Source organism: Hevea brasiliensis, chromosome 6, assembly GCF_030052815.1.
Source record: "Hevea brasiliensis isolate MT/VB/25A 57/8 chromosome 6, ASM3005281v1, whole genome shotgun sequence".
NCBI classification, from domain to species: domain Eukaryota; kingdom Viridiplantae; phylum Streptophyta; class Magnoliopsida; order Malpighiales; family Euphorbiaceae; genus Hevea; species Hevea brasiliensis.
This window is the reverse complement of record NC_079498.1, coordinates 101,162,077-101,177,769: the sequence shown is the minus strand read 5'-3', so window position 1 is coordinate 101,177,769 and position 15,693 is coordinate 101,162,077. Positions and strand designations below refer to the sequence as shown.

The window sequence follows — 15,693 nt, the reverse complement described above, 5'->3', positions numbered from 1 at the left end:
GCCTTGTTGATCATTTCCACTATTTGACAGCCTTGTTGATTAGCACTTTCGCTTTTGGTCACATCATAAGTATATGGGGACTGGAATATTGAAAACGCACAACAAATCTAAAGTTAGAATTTCTACCCAAAAAAAAAGTGTAAAGTTAGAATAAATGCGCTCCAAATTGATAAGGCTGAAAAAAAAAAAAGATAAATGAAGTAGTTGGAAAACACATGGGATGAAAATACAGATGCGAAGAGATGACAATTTATTTTCCATAGAGAATCTGAAGAAATGCATTCTGTAAGTAAGCATAGCCATTTAGCTTTTGCTTTTTAGAAGGTAGCTTTGGCAAAGATAGTTCAGATCAGAATTACAAAAAGTGATATGATAAGCGAAGGACTGAAGGCATCTACGAGGTTTTTCATGTATCCTGTAAACAAATATTCCTGCAGGCACTAATTGTTGATCACCCTTTCTTTCTATTTATTTTTTAAAGACGTACAGTTGAGATTCCATTCCAAGCAGCCTGTAAAGAAGTTTTCCAGGCCCTACTTGTTTAGCCATCCCAAGTTTCCATCGTCTTCCAATTTTTGGCAACGATAACGTCACAGCGCCTAAGTTTGGTACCTTGAGTGTCTGCTGCCAATTATATATATACATATATAAGAGTGCTTCCCATCCTACGAAGTTAAGAAAATAACAAATTTCTCGATTAGCAATTCACAAACTTTTCAGCTTTCTAACCTTCATCCATTAGTCCTACTCCACCCTTGAAAAAGAATGAACGTGGAAGTTTCCCTGGTGGAATTGCTCTCCTGCTTTTGGAATTGCATCACAGAACATGGAGGTTATGTTTGTTATGACGAAGATCTCAATATTTTGCGATCTAATATGCAAATGCTGAGTCATCTAAGGAACCATTTGAACACAAAAGTTGAGACAGCCGACAGAGTAAACGAGATGATACACAAGCTGGAGCATTGGTTTTCAAAGGTTGAAGTTGTGGAAACTAATGCTACTGAACTGGTGAATCAGGGCTCTCAAGAACTTGAAAGCAACTGTCTCGGAAGCTGCTGTCCCAGGAATTGCTGGTCCAGGCACAAGATTGGAAGGAAAATTCAAAGTACGTTGACAGACGTGGCTGCTCTAAACACTGAAGGAGAACAATTATTGGCTACACCTATTGAAGGAACATTAGATAAGCTCCGGAGCTGCCTTGGGAAAGATGGTGTAGGACGCGTTGGCATATATGGCAAAGGAGGTGTAGGCAAGACTACTGTCATGAATGAATTTGGCAGTAACCTGCTCTCGGAACGCCAATTTGACTACATCGTACGGGTCGTGGTGTCCCAGGATCCCAACCTGGAAAAAATCCAAGATGACGTTGGGAAGGAACTGGGATTTGTTGAAGACAGATGGAAGGACAAAGGTCCAGAAGAGAGAGCCAAAGACATCTGCGAGGTTTTGAGCCGTAAGAGGTTTCTATTGCTGTTGGATGATATCTGGGAGCCTGTTGATCTAACTAAAGTGGGATTTCCGATTCCAGATAGAGATAATGGATCCAAGATAATATTCACAACTCGTACAGAGGAGGTCTGCAACCAAATGGGTGCTGAAGAAAAGATTGAAGTGGACCGATTAACAGAGAAGAAAGCTTGGGCATTTTTTCGAGAGAAGGCTGGGAAAGACACACTTGATATTCCAGAGATCCGTAAGCCAGCTGAAACCATTGCCAAAATGTGCGATGGTTTGCCACTTGCACTCCTAACCGTTGGCCAGGCTATGGAGTTGAAGAAGACCTTCCAAGAATGGGATCATTCAAATAAGACCTTAAGGAAGTCTGTCTCAGAATTTTCAGGTACAAAAGATCCGGTCTTTGCTTTACTAAAGTTCAGTTATGACAATCTACCCAGTGAAACAATTAAATCCTGCTTTTTGTACTGCACTTTGTTCCCAGAAGAATTTAGTATAAACAAATTTAACCTGATAGATTGCTGGATTGGGGAGGGGTTTTTGGATGAGTTTAGTGAAGGCAAGAAAATTATCAGAACACTTGTTCATGCTAGCTTACTGCAAGATGATGGCGAAGAAGTGAAAATGCACGATTTGATTCGCGAGGTGGCCCTATGGATATCATGTGAATGTGGGAGGCTCAGAGAGAAGTACTTGGTGGAGGCAGGAGCTCAGTTAAGTGAAGCACCAGAGATCGGGAGATGGGAAAGAGTAAGAAGGATGTCATTAATGTCAAATCATATTCAGAGACTAACGAAAGCACCTAGATGCAATGATCTTTTAACTCTGTTCCTGGGAAATAATCATTTGAAGATGATTGATAATGCTTTCTTTCAGTTTATGCCTTCTCTGAAAGTTTTGGACCTGTCAGGAAATAGAGAACTAAATGAATTGCCATCAGGAATTTCGAAAACAGGTTCTTTACAATATCTGAATCTGTCCAGGACAGGCATAAGACAGCTGCCAGTTGCGCTAAGAAACTTGGTAAAGCTGAAATGTTTGAACTTGGAGTACACTTACGAACTCCAGACAATCCCAATGCGACTTATAGCTAGCTTTTCAAACATGAAGGTACTAAGAATGCTTCACTGTGCTTCTTCGGACCGAATTGTGGGAGATGGTATACAGACCGGTGGTCATCAATCCATGTTAAGGGAATTGCAGCAATTGGAACATCTGAATGAGCTAACTATCAGCATAACACGCGAGTACTCTCTCGAAACATTTAGAAGCTGGGACAAGTTCCAGACGTGCACGCAGGCTTTATCTCTCCATTTCAAGCACTCAAGGTCATTGGATATATCATTTCTAGAAGGCATGAAGTGTCTGGATGACCTTGAGTTCATTAATTGCATAACTTTGAGAGAGCTAAGAATTGAGCAGTCATTGATCATGAGGGAAGGAAGCTTCAATAGCCTTCACAAAGTTTCCATAATCAATTGCTCGAAACTGGAAGACTTGACATGGATTGCTCTTGCTCCAAAGCTCGAGTTTCTCATTGTATCAAGGTGCTCCAACATGGAAGAGATAATCTGTGAAGGAAAGTTGGTTGAAGGAAATGTCAACTCATTGGCAAAGCTTGAATTTCTACGGTTAGTTTCTCTGCCAAAATTGAAAAGCATCTATCCAATTGCCCTGCCTTTCCATTATCTGAAAGAAATCGTTGTTGATGAATGTCCAAAGCTGAAGAAGCTTCCGCTTGATTCTAACAGTGCAAAGGAACACAGAATTGTTATTCAAGGATGGGAAGACTGGTGGAAAAATCTAGAATGGGAGGATGAAAACACTCGAAGTACCTTCCTTCCCTTTTTCAAAGCCTGTATGTATTGAGTTTGTCTTCTGAATGGCCACAACAAGCAACAGGTCTTATACTCCTCAATTCTGATGCATATACTTCGTATGGCTTTTCTTCATAAGGCTAATTCTTTGATCTCAGAGAATTGTTCACCTAGTTATGTTCTTGATATCATCTTATTAGACATGTAATTCATTGAAATGGCCTATATAAGCTACAATGTTACTGCATGTTTATTACAATGTAATTGAATCTAATGTAATTAATGAATTGCAGATATGGATGATTAGTTCCTATTATAACAGGTTGACATTTCGTAATTCTTTTCAGAGCCATAACAGGGCACCGACAAAATGTGGCTGCTGGCCACCTCTGTGTTATGTTAGTGCAGATGAACAGATTCAAGTAATGCATTCTGCTTGTGTGGTTTATTTGCGCTCTTCAGTTTAGAAGAAACATCAAACTGACTAAAATCATCAAAACCAAGTTTGCCACCATAAGAACACTAATCTCCAAAAGAATTTCCCTTATCCCAAAAATCATCATGCTTAAAAGAGCCAACCAATCGTATCAAAGTGAACCTTGAAAATTTGATTGCAATATGTTCCCTTTTCCCACGTAGTTTGTTATAAGTGAACGGAAGGTTGTTCTCAAATCTTACCTTTAAGATTGAACTTCAAAGATTAGATGATTCATTAATATACTCATCTCCTCTAGGTTCCTCAGCTTCATGTCAAATGTTGATTGCACACTTCTACATAATACATTTCTCAGATACCCATGAAAGCCTGTCTTATTTCTGAAAATCCCGGTTTCAATTACCCATACATGCTTTTTACATGAACAAGTAACAGCTAGCGCTTGAGGCCAACAGATTTAGATTCCAGTATTCAGAGCAACAACTTCATGTAAAAGGACTTTTAATGGTGAGACAATCTCCACATTTGCCTTGCTTATAGCCTAATACCATGCTTTAGTGGAATCACAATTGTCAAAATTAATGTCCTTTATATACTGTTGAGACATGCAATAATTTGGATAATGCACTCCTTCGTTTTGATTCATCAACAAGCACAGAACAAGCATTTCCTTTCTTGATTTTCCACAGGACCTAAGGCTCTTTTCTGATTAGTTTTCAGTACAGTTTTATTTGATAATAACAATCTGCATTTGACAAGTTGAGATACATAAAATCAAAAGCAAACTTAACCTTAATCCTAATCTGTTATATTAAATATCTTTTCTTAGTCACATGCCATCAAAAGAGTTTAAGGGGATAATTAAGGATTCCTTACAAGGATGGAGAGAGAGATTATCAATGTAAACTAAAACACAAAAACAACCATGCTTTTATTAATTATAAGCAAATTGGAGCATGTACATCCACCATTTTCATACATGGGGATGTACTACTCTTACGAACAGCAAACTAAACATGATTAAGCTAGTAAAAAAAATACAATTAACAAAGAATCTGCAGGCAAATAAAGAATAATTATTTGGCTATGTCTGAACCAAAACAAAGTTTCCTACAGCTAAGATGTGGCACACAGGAGATGTTCCAGGCTTGAGTCCGAGCATCCGAGACAGAGGATGATCAAGATTCTGCGCTGTAAATGAGGTGTTCATATGGCAAACAGCAATAGCTTCCACTTTATCTCCATTCTCACCATCTAGTAATACCTTCACAACCTTATTTACACCTTTAACATCATAGTGGCAATAGTATGAACCATACTTTGGATGACAAATTACCTTTCTTGAACCTATAATCTCTTGAGGATCTTCTGAAACAACATATTCTTGTAATAAGGCAGAAGATGAGAACTGTTTTGTTCCTACAATTTTGAACTCCTCTTTCCATCCAAACACGCGGCCAAAAAAATGAAGCATTGATTCCATATCTTCAGCACAAATTTTTGTTTCCTCATTCATATTGATCAATGTCACAGATATGTGAGGCAGGTGGATTTTTCAAGATTTTGGGGGATATTTTCTTGAAAATGTTTGGTAGTTGAGATAAAGAATGAGTAATGGAATCACCCATTTCATTTTCTTGAGGAATGAAGGAAAGGGTAGTAGTAGAAAGGTCCTGAATGGGAAAATAGATAGGCATAACGTTTCCAGAGCATACCTTATCAGGAGTGAACAAGCCTATATACGAAGGCTCAACGTATTCGAACACAAAATCCTCAAACTTGTTTGATGCCTTTGATCCTCCAACACCAAGACCACCTAATAAATTTGGGCTTTTGAAAAGCTCATCCAAGATTCTATAATATAGTTGAAGCGAGTTTTTCTTTATCATATCATCATTTAGGTTATTGTGGAAGTGAGCTTGCTCAGTCACATCTGTTACTGCACTAGCATGGTGGGCACCATGCACATGAAATAATACAAATAATTAAATACAAGAAGTCAAATTAAAATCACTTTTCTATGGGATCACATGAATAACAATTTCTATTTTTCTACATTAACCAATATATATATATATATATATATATATATATATATATATATATATATATATATATATATATATAATGGGTATGTCCTACAAGAATCAAACGAGAATCATATTGAAAATTAAGATTTTGAAACAAATAAAAAATTACTTTTCAATTATAAGAAACAGAAATAATTAATTTTTGTAAAAACTAAAAATTTACGATGGCATCCGCCAGCACCACCATAATGAATGTATTAGTGTCAAAAAGTGAAAATATTACATATTCAATTACAAAAAATATATATATATATTTTTTTTATCATCTTTATTTTATAGTAAAAATAAAAAATTTAATAAAATATTAAAAATACAAAAAAGCAAAAAATTAATGAAACTAAATGTTTAGAAGTTGGGGAAAACAAAAAACAATTTTACATTTAAATTAAGGTAAAGAATTACCATAAAAAATCAAAAAATTCAAGAAGAGGACACAAGAAGCAAACCGAAGAACCATCTCTCCTGGTTCTCTCCAAGCTTCACTCTACCCAGAGTTCTTTTCTAGCTAGTTTTATGTGGTTTGCGACTCCATCCACCTTATTATATAGGCATGGATATCTATTTTTATTTTGTTTTAAATTTTTCTTATGGAATCTTTCATCCATCTCATCTCAATAAATATATATAGTCTTTTACAATTAATATAGTTAAAAGATTATTCTATATTTTAATTGGGTGCATTAAAAAGTTCACTCATTAAAAATATAGAATTCTCTCCAATTTTTGGATTATTTCTTGCGGAGGCCTTATATATTAGGAATTAATCTATTAATGATGCATTCTATATCGGTTACTAAGGGAAGTCTTGAATGTTATATATATGGATTTGTAACTTCTCCTTATAAGCTAGCCTTTAAAATAGAGTTAGATAGATTCATATCATTTGGTATCAGAGCCTCATCTTGTCTGATTGATAGGCCATGATTCTGATTCTTTATAAAGAACGTATAATCTAAAGGGATTGAAAATGATAAGTTTCACGTGAGTTAGCAAGGGAGGTCTTGGGCATTATATATATGGGCTTGCAATCCTTCCCTTATATTAAGATAGAGTTAGACAGGTTTATATTAATTAAATACATTGATCCACAAGAAATTTTTACATAAACTTAGTTTATCATCGACATCAGATACTACATGTGAAACTTATATATTTAATAGGTAAGCTCTGTTATATATCTTATTTCTTAAGTTTATAAATCGAGTTGAAGTAAAAAAAAAAAATTAAATTCATATATTCATATTTTAAGTTGATAATAAATAAAATTTAAGCAAAAATTTTTCAAAATGCCTTAAAAGAAGTGGTTTGCTTTAATATATTGTTACAAGAGTAATTAATCCTAATAATCTAATTTTCTCATTGACCAAAGATGTACTTAACTAGCTAACTTGACTGAACTGTAATAAAGGGAAATTAAACCAAGCTAAGGTATGATTAATAATTTACATATTCCACACAACCCCTCAAGATGGAGACTGATGATACTGACTGTCGCTCTCATCTTGGACAAGAGAGTTGTTCTTAAGCTTACCACGTGAAATTTCAGATTAATTGCATAATTAATGAACTCAACTGCCAAATTATTGAAAATGGTGTGGTTAAATTATTAAAATATTTAATCTAATTAATTATTAGGTATAAACAACTAATGGTTGCTGAGAATAGAAAATGAACCCTTCATTAAAAAAATATTATAATCAGATCTAATCTATTAAAATTAATTAACAATGACTTAATTATCAATATATGTGATTAAACAATCATATCTGTTTTATGATTTCACAGTTAAATTTTCACAATATCCATTATAAAAAAAAAAAAATACATTTTTAATATTTATAGTTGTAAAAAATAATATTACATTTTTTTAATTATAATATATTAATAAACTAGGAAAAATTTAACATAAAAGATTCAAACTAAACCCAAGTCAATAGATCTATTTTATACACTCAATTTAGGACCAAAATGTTAGGTAAAAATCAATATTAACATTAATTTTACAAATAAATAAATTAATGGATACAATAAATTTTTCATATATTATATATAAATTGTCAAAATAATAAGTATGATAGTTATTAATTTATTAAATATAAATTAAATATTAAAATAATATAAAATTAGATTTTACTATTTATTTTTAAATATTAAAATAATCTAATAAATATAGTAAAATTTTAAATATTTTAGTAAAGTAAAAAAATTATGTTAGTTGGTCATCATATAAATAATTAAAAATAATATATATATATATATATAAAATTTCCATGGGTCAAACCCACTCAAATGCTCATAGCTCCATCTATAGAGGCTGGCAAGGCTCGAATAGTTAACAAGGTTATATCCGGCGGGCAAAATATCTGCCATTTAAAATTTGAATTTATTTTAAATTTAATTAAAATTTATTTTTAATTATTTAAATTTATTTTAAATTTAATTATTATCATCAAAAAAATATCTAAACTCATTTAATTTTTTATATTTTAATTAATAATCTACATAAAAATTATTTTTATTAATAATTTATATTTTAAAAATTTAATAATTTTATAAAATATTTTAAATTTATTTTATAAAAAATAAAATTTATAAAATTTTTTAAATATTATTATAAAAATATATATTTATATTTAATTAAATATTTATATAAATGAGTTCGAGTAATAGATACCCAACATGTAAAATTCAAACTCAACCCAAACTCTTCACGAGTACTAAATTTTAAACTCAAATCCGTCCTAAATCTAATTATATACTATTCAAATTCATCCTATTAAAATTCGATAGGGTACTTACAAAAATTCAACCCAATGGTGCCCTTACTTATATCTATTAAGAAATGGAAAAAGTTGTGCTTTCCATAGAAGTCAATTTGATGGAAGACTGGAAGAAAAATTGGAAGAAGACAAATTTGATATTAAATTCATACTAGATTGGCAAGTTGATCAGTAAATCATATCTCAAATTAGTAAAGATTTGTACTATGATCATATATGTTACTTATTGTGATCCATTTAAATCAAATGGTTGAATTAGCGAACTGATTTGGCTCAATTGACTCAATTGACTCCATTAATTAGACCGATCATATTAATAAATTGATAGGATTTATTTGACTTAATCAATCTAATCAGTTAGTAGAAACAGTTTTTTTTAGTGTTAATAAAGAAAATTAAACTCAAAACCTCATTAAAAATTTTTAAAATCACATCTAACTTGTAATTATATATTTTTTATTCTAAAAAATATATATGTTATTCCATAATAATTATTTTATTACATAATTTTTTTATGAAATTATTTTATGTCGATTAAATTATCATATATAAAAAGTATTAAAATTATTGTTATTTTTTATTAAAGATAAATAAATAAATATATTTACTTATTTTTATAACACAAATTTATTTTATTGTTTCTTACATGATACAATATTAATTAGTGCTTTTAAATCTTAATAAATGTTTAAATAATTTTTTAAGTTTTTATTTTATTTTTCTAATATTATTAATAATTTATTTTTGAAATAACTAAATAAATACATGCATTCAAATCTTTAAAACTTTTATCAATATTTAATCAATAATAAAGCTAAAAGATAACATTTTTATATTTTTTTATACAATAAACGTCTTCATAATAACGTATTTATTTTTTTATTAATATATATTTAATATTTTATAAATATTGAAAAGATAGTTACACGTGTATAGAAATTTTTATGTATTACTCTCAAATATTAGAAAATTTATTTCCTAACAATATATATTTTAAAAAAATTAATAATATCTTTATAATATATTTAAGCATAATTTAATAAATATTGAAATTTTATATTTAATAATTAAAACTTAATTAATTTAATTTATTTGTTTATAATTTAATAAGTGTTATAATTAATTATTTTTTAATAATTTATAATATATTTAATTAATTTTTCAATAACCCATTAATTGAATCAATGACACATCAATATAATTCCTATACATAGTCAACCTCCAGGTCAGATTTAATATCACTAGTCCAGGTAAATTATCTGATCTTCCCTTTAAGCTTGAACTTTAAAGATAAGGTGATTCATTAATATACTCATCTCCTCTGGGTTCCTCATCAGCTTCATGTGAAATGTTGATTGCACACTTCTACTTTACATAACACATTTCTCAGATACCCATGAGAGCCTAGCAAAATGACCAGATCCTCCACAGTTATAACATAAGAGCTTGTCTTATTTCTCAGATACCCATGGAAGCCTGTCTTACTTCTGAAAATCCAGGTTTCAATTACTGGTACGTACCTTTTACCTGAGCAGGTAACATCCAGTGCTTGAAGCCAACAGATTCAGATTCCAGGATTCAGAGCAACAATTTCACGTAAAAAGGACTTTTCATGGTCACAGTTGCCTTGCTAATAGCCTAATACCATGCTTTGGTGGAATCATAATTAAGTGTTTAATAAGGTCAGAGCAATTTATACAACAAAATTACCATATCACACAGAAAAGTTGCAGCAATAATTTGGATAATGCACTCCATGGTTTGGCTTCATCAACAAGCACAGAACAAGCATTTCCCTTCTTGATTTTCTACAGGACCCATTAAGGCTTTTTTCTGATAAATTTTCAGTACAATTCTATCTGATAATAACCATCTGCATTTGACAAATAATACAGAACTCTATGGGCTAATTTTTAACACAGGCATTCCCCAAACATGACAACTCAACTCAACTCAACTAAGCCTTTATCCCAAAAATTTAGGGTCGGCTCCCAAGCATGACAATAACCATAAATTAAAGTTTCCAAATAATGACTGCATTTTTATACACAACAGAAAAGCAAAATTAAACAACAGAATAGGCACGTTCTCAGTTTCAACTATGTACCTGTTCCAGCAGCTTGTGCCCACTTGATAGTTGAACGGGCCAATGCATCGATTGGATCAATACATTTCTTGAGAAGAGGATCATCCTGAGGCAAAAGATCACACAGATCATCAGAGGCAAGGATAACAGTATTCACTGCCCTCACTAGAAGAACCTGGACTGCTATTCTCAGCAGATTCCTTGCCCCTTTCATATCCCTTCTGTTTAAAGCTTCAATTGCAGGAATTACAGCGTGTTCCATGGTTGCTTTATCTGGTAGCACAACCTCAAACCCCTGCAAGCCAAGGGAAAATTTTAAATAAATACCAGCATCTCCTAAAATAAAAAGATTCCGTTGAAAAGAAGAAAATAAATGTCATAGCTTTACATGGTAAATGAAAATGATAAAGAATGATTCCTTTCCAGGAGCAAAATCTTTTCAGAATATACAGCTCCAAGAAGCTCACATGGGATTTAACAGGAGGCAATTTGATGCAGCAATAGGATTACATTTAAACAAAGTTAACCATTTATAGAACTCAACTCAACTCAACTCAACTAAGCCTTTATCCCAAAAATTTATTGAGGTCAGCTATATGGATTCTCTTTCTCCACTCCAAATGATTTTGGGTTAAATCCTCGAAAATAGGTCATGTTGTTCTACTCTCCTCCAAATCAGTTTAGGTCTACCCTTTCTTTTCTTTCTATCCTCTAACTCAATATGCTCTACCTGTCTAACTAAAGTCTCCGCATGTCTACACTTCACATGAGCAAACCACCTCAATCTCCCTTCTCTCAACTTATCCTCAATTAGCACTACTCCTACCTTTTCTTTAATATCCTCATTACGAATTTTATCTAGTTTAGTATGACCACTCATCCACCTTAACATTCTCATTTCCGCAACTCTCATCTTAAACACATATGACTCCTTCATTGCCCAACACTCACTACTATATAACATGGCCGGTCGTATGGCTGTACGGTAAAATTTTCCTTTCAACTTATTGAGAATCTTACGATCACATAAAACTCTCATGGCACGTCTCCACTTCAACCATCCAGCTTTAATCCTATGACTAACGTCCTCCTCACATCCCCCATCTACTTGAAGGATTGAGCCGAGATATTTAAAGTGATTACTTTGGGGCAATACCACTCCATCCAAACTAATTTCTTACCTATCACCAATTTGGCCTTCACTGAACTTGCAATACATGTATTCTGTCTTCATTCTACTTAACTTAAAGCCCTTCGACTCTAGAGTACTTCTTCAAAGCTCTACTTTTCTCGGGTCTCATCTATCAGAATTATATCATCCGCAAACATCATGCACTAAATGATACTCTCTTGTATATGTTTCATCAATTCATCTAGAACTAATGTAAAAAGGTAAAGACTTACAGCTGAACCTTGGTGTAATTCAACTGAGATAGGAAAATCTCTTGTGTCCCCTCCCACTGTGCGCACAATAGTAATTGCTCCTTCATACATATCTTTCAACATTTGTATGTACCTAATAGATGCTCTCTTTTGTTCTAACACTCTCAATAAGACATCTCTTGGAACACTATCATAAGCCTTCTCCAAATCGATAAAAACCATATATAGATCTTTCTTCACATCTCTATATTTCTCTATCAAGCTTCTAATAAGAAAGATCGCTTCCATAGTTAAACGACCGGGCATGAAGCCAAATTGATTGGGTGAGATAGAAGTGTCATGACGTAGTCGATGTTCCACAACTCTCTTCCACAACTTCATAGTATGGCTCATGAGTTTAATTCCCCTATAGTTTGAGCAACTCTGTATGTCTCTTTTATTTTTAAAAATAGGTACTAAAATATCCATCCTCCATTCATCAGGCATTTTCTTTGAGTTCAGAATCTTATTAAATAATTTAGTTAACCATGTCACTCCCATATCTCTCAAACGCTTCAATTGGTATTCCATCGGGTCCACAGACTTTACCCACTTTCATTTTCTTAAGTGTTTCCTGTACTTCTGAAAATCTAATCCTTCTAGTATAATTCACATTTTTTTCTATTGCTCTGTAGTTTATATTCACATCCACTTTATAGAACTCAAAAAAAAAAAAAGAAAATGAGGCACTGCATGCTGCATTTTTCCACATATTAAGGAATCACTTAAACAGTGTAAAACAGGATGAAAGGTCCGCAATGAGAAATGCAACCTAATTCTTCCATTATATCATCTGAATTTCATGTTTCTTCATCATGCAAAATCTCCATCCAGCACTAAGAGCAGGACATATGAGAACTCTAGGGGCACTGAACATGACACTCCATGAAATCCACCAGTCTCTTCACCATGGTCTTTGTAAATATCAAAACCAAGAGTGCTAGACATGGCAGTTGGCACCTACACATCTTTGATTTCATCCAACAGAATTCATCCATCAGCATTATGATTTCATCCAACAAAATTGAAAATTCCAACAGAATCAGCATTATGATTTCATCCATCCCAAAATTAAGACATTCTAGTAATATGTTTGGGCAAAATTGATGAGGTCCTTCAAGAGAAAACACTATCAAATATAAAAAATTTTTCTTTTGTCCCTTGGAAGAGAAAAGGACAAATTAAACAAACTACTCTTTCAAAAGGATGGAATAAAAACTAAATGGGCCCACTGAGTACCATTTGCAAGTGTTGCACAAATTATGAAAGAAAACAACAGAGAGTTCCTTCATTGCCATGCCATCAAGTTAATCTTTCGAAGGTAACACTATTTGACAGATAATTTTCGTAAGAGGGTAATGAGGAGTTTATGATTAAGTTCACTGAATTTCTTTCTAATTAAGTGAATTTATGATGACCGAGAAGATAACAAGCAAAATAATATGCAGCTCAACCTCAGGTTGAGGCATGTGTAATTCAAATTCCCTCTCAATTTTGTATGCACAAATGTGTATTACTCTCCAATCACCTAATGTAGACCTACAGAAACTTTACTACGTTCAAGAGGTACTTCCCTGCTCTCTTGAATAATTTATATCATTTGTATTGTGTTTTGCTCTTGAGCATGTTTCAAGCTGCAGAAGTAAAAAAAAAAAAAAAAAAAACTTACTCCAATGCCTTCAAAGGCATTCAACACTCACAATAAAAAGTTTTCACTCTTTCTAAAATATTTTATTCTTCAATTTTCTTGTTAGAAATTACAAGTTAAAATGATAAATCATTTAGATCATCCTCTAATTGGATTTCTGAAGCAGAAGCAGAAATGAGCACAAAATGAAATTACCTCGCACTGCAGTTTCTCTTGATAGAACCCCGCATTCAAAGTAGCATGGGTTGCTAGCACCCCAATCCGCAAAGGACTTCCAGCTTCTAGTGGCTTCAGCTTAGCTTCCTTAAGCTCCTTAGCAACACACTCACCCATATGAAGTAAATGAACAGAACTCCCATTTGAAATCTCATCATGCCAAGCATGTGAAATATGACAAGGCATTACAATACAGTGAGCTCCTGATTTCTCAAGAAAAACCCTCTTCCTCTGTAGATTCTCCCAAATTGGAGTATGATCCAATTGAGAATGTTCATTTCCCCTACCAAGAGAGGGAAAAGACTCTCTTTCATGTAATAAAAGCTTCTTATTTAACACTGGATCAGAGCAAAGAACAAATGGAAAGCAATCTTGACCATCTTTTGTACTCCACTGGACTACTTTTTTCAGGAAATTCAGAGAAGAATTTGCTGATATTCCTCCTAATATACCAACAGTATTTGCTTGACTAACCAACGAATCAGAAGAGCCACTGCCATTCTCATCTGTGTGCAAGACAGTTGATGATGAGGGTATGGCTAGAACTGGCTTCAACCTTGCCTTACGTGTTTTATGAGAATTTACATGACTGAATGCATAAGATGGGTAATTCAATGCGTAGAACATCTCATAAACCAAAAAAAAGAAAATAAAGCAGCGAATAAGCTTGAAAGAATTTCTCAATCAACGCCCAGGAATCACAAGCCACTTCTAAATTCTGCCATACTAGCTTCTGGAAATTTTTGCAACTAAAGAATTTTGACAAAATTTCTATTCTTCCCTCAGAAATCACACATCCAAACAAACTTCTCTCTCAATTTTTTTCTTTCCAAAGGAAAATCCCTGCCCCCAAAAGAGGTAATAATCACAAATTACCAATCCTCCTTAGCCCTTAAACAGTTAAAACCCCAATATTTAGTTGGGTTTCCAAATTTGAGAAAAAATGTCAAAACCAAACTGCAAACCCAAAAATTTTCTCCACGTTTCTATAATTGAAGCCACTAACAATAAGAACCCAACTTGAATATCGAAATGAACAAAAGGCAAGTGGGACTGGTGAGAGCAAGTAAAGAAATCAGACCTCCAAGGTTTTAGGTTTCTTTTTTCTTTTATTTTATGATTACCAACCAAACAAAGATGGACCCAACAGTCATGGCAATTGGCAAGTGGGGAGGAATATACCATAATATACTATAAACTGACTCTGTTTAAAACAAGAAATCACTGAAACAGAAGACAAAAACACTGAAATGAAAAACACGTGTTCTTGTCAGTCGATTACCTTATCCAGAATCGGCAACTAGTTTGGAAAATTGAGCACTTGGGTACGCTTAATCTGCCATAGAATGAATTTCTAGTTCATCCTCGCATCAATTAGCTAGGGCGGGTTACTAAAACAAGAAAGAACCACACCCTTTTTTCTACGCTTAAAAGGATTTTTTTTTTCTGCATGAATAGTAGATGGACTTGATTAATGATCATCATGATTACTCTTGTTATTTTAAAATCATCATCATCCGACTGCTAAAACTTTCTTGACTTGCAGTATGGTAATTTGATTATTTTTCCTTTGTTTTATTGGTAGAATCTGCTTTGAGAACTTTAAAATTCAAACACCTTTACGCAAGACAGGGACAGATTTAGGAATGTCAACATCGGATGCTCAATGTTGTTTGTCTACTTGTGATAAGCCTATTTCTTAATGTCATCAAGTGTCTTGCTATGCCTACTGTAAAAGGA

At 32.9% G+C, this 15,693-nt stretch overlaps 2 protein-coding genes and 1 pseudogene across 3 annotated transcripts; 1 reads left to right on the top strand and 2 right to left on the bottom strand.

Annotated features, from left to right (window-relative positions):
* Positions 1 to 246: 246 nt before the first annotated feature.
* LOC110635910 (probable disease resistance protein At5g63020) lies at positions 247 to 3,512 on the top strand. Its single transcript, XM_021785409.2, has one exon. It carries the CDS (start codon positions 766 to 768, stop codon positions 3,325 to 3,327), a length of 2,562 nt encoding a protein of 853 aa, XP_021641101.2. The 5' UTR covers positions 247 to 765; the 3' UTR covers positions 3,328 to 3,512.
* Positions 3,513 to 4,618: 1,106 nt separating this feature from the next.
* Positions 4,619 to 6,690, bottom strand: LOC131181001 (BURP domain-containing protein BNM2A-like; annotated as a pseudogene).
* Positions 6,691 to 10,372: 3,682 nt separating this feature from the next.
* LOC110635880 (uncharacterized) lies at positions 10,373 to 15,511 on the bottom strand. 2 transcript variants are annotated; one of them, XR_002491249.2, is made up of 3 exons: positions 13,933 to 15,511; positions 12,862 to 13,057; positions 10,826 to 10,962 (listed from the first exon to the last, which is right to left on the bottom strand). XR_002491249.2 is itself a non-coding variant. In XM_021785375.2 (2 exons), exons 1-2 carry the CDS (start codon positions 14,578 to 14,580, stop codon positions 10,681 to 10,683), a joined length of 930 nt encoding a protein of 309 aa, XP_021641067.2. In that variant the 5' UTR covers positions 14,581 to 15,502; the 3' UTR covers positions 10,373 to 10,680. The 2 variants fall into 2 exon arrangements, 1 of the variants encoding a protein (XP_021641067.2); XM_021785375.2 differs by lacking the exon at positions 12,862 to 13,057 and having other exon boundaries at positions 10,373 to 10,962; positions 13,933 to 15,502.
* Between the last annotated feature and the right edge of the window lie 182 nt (positions 15,512 to 15,693).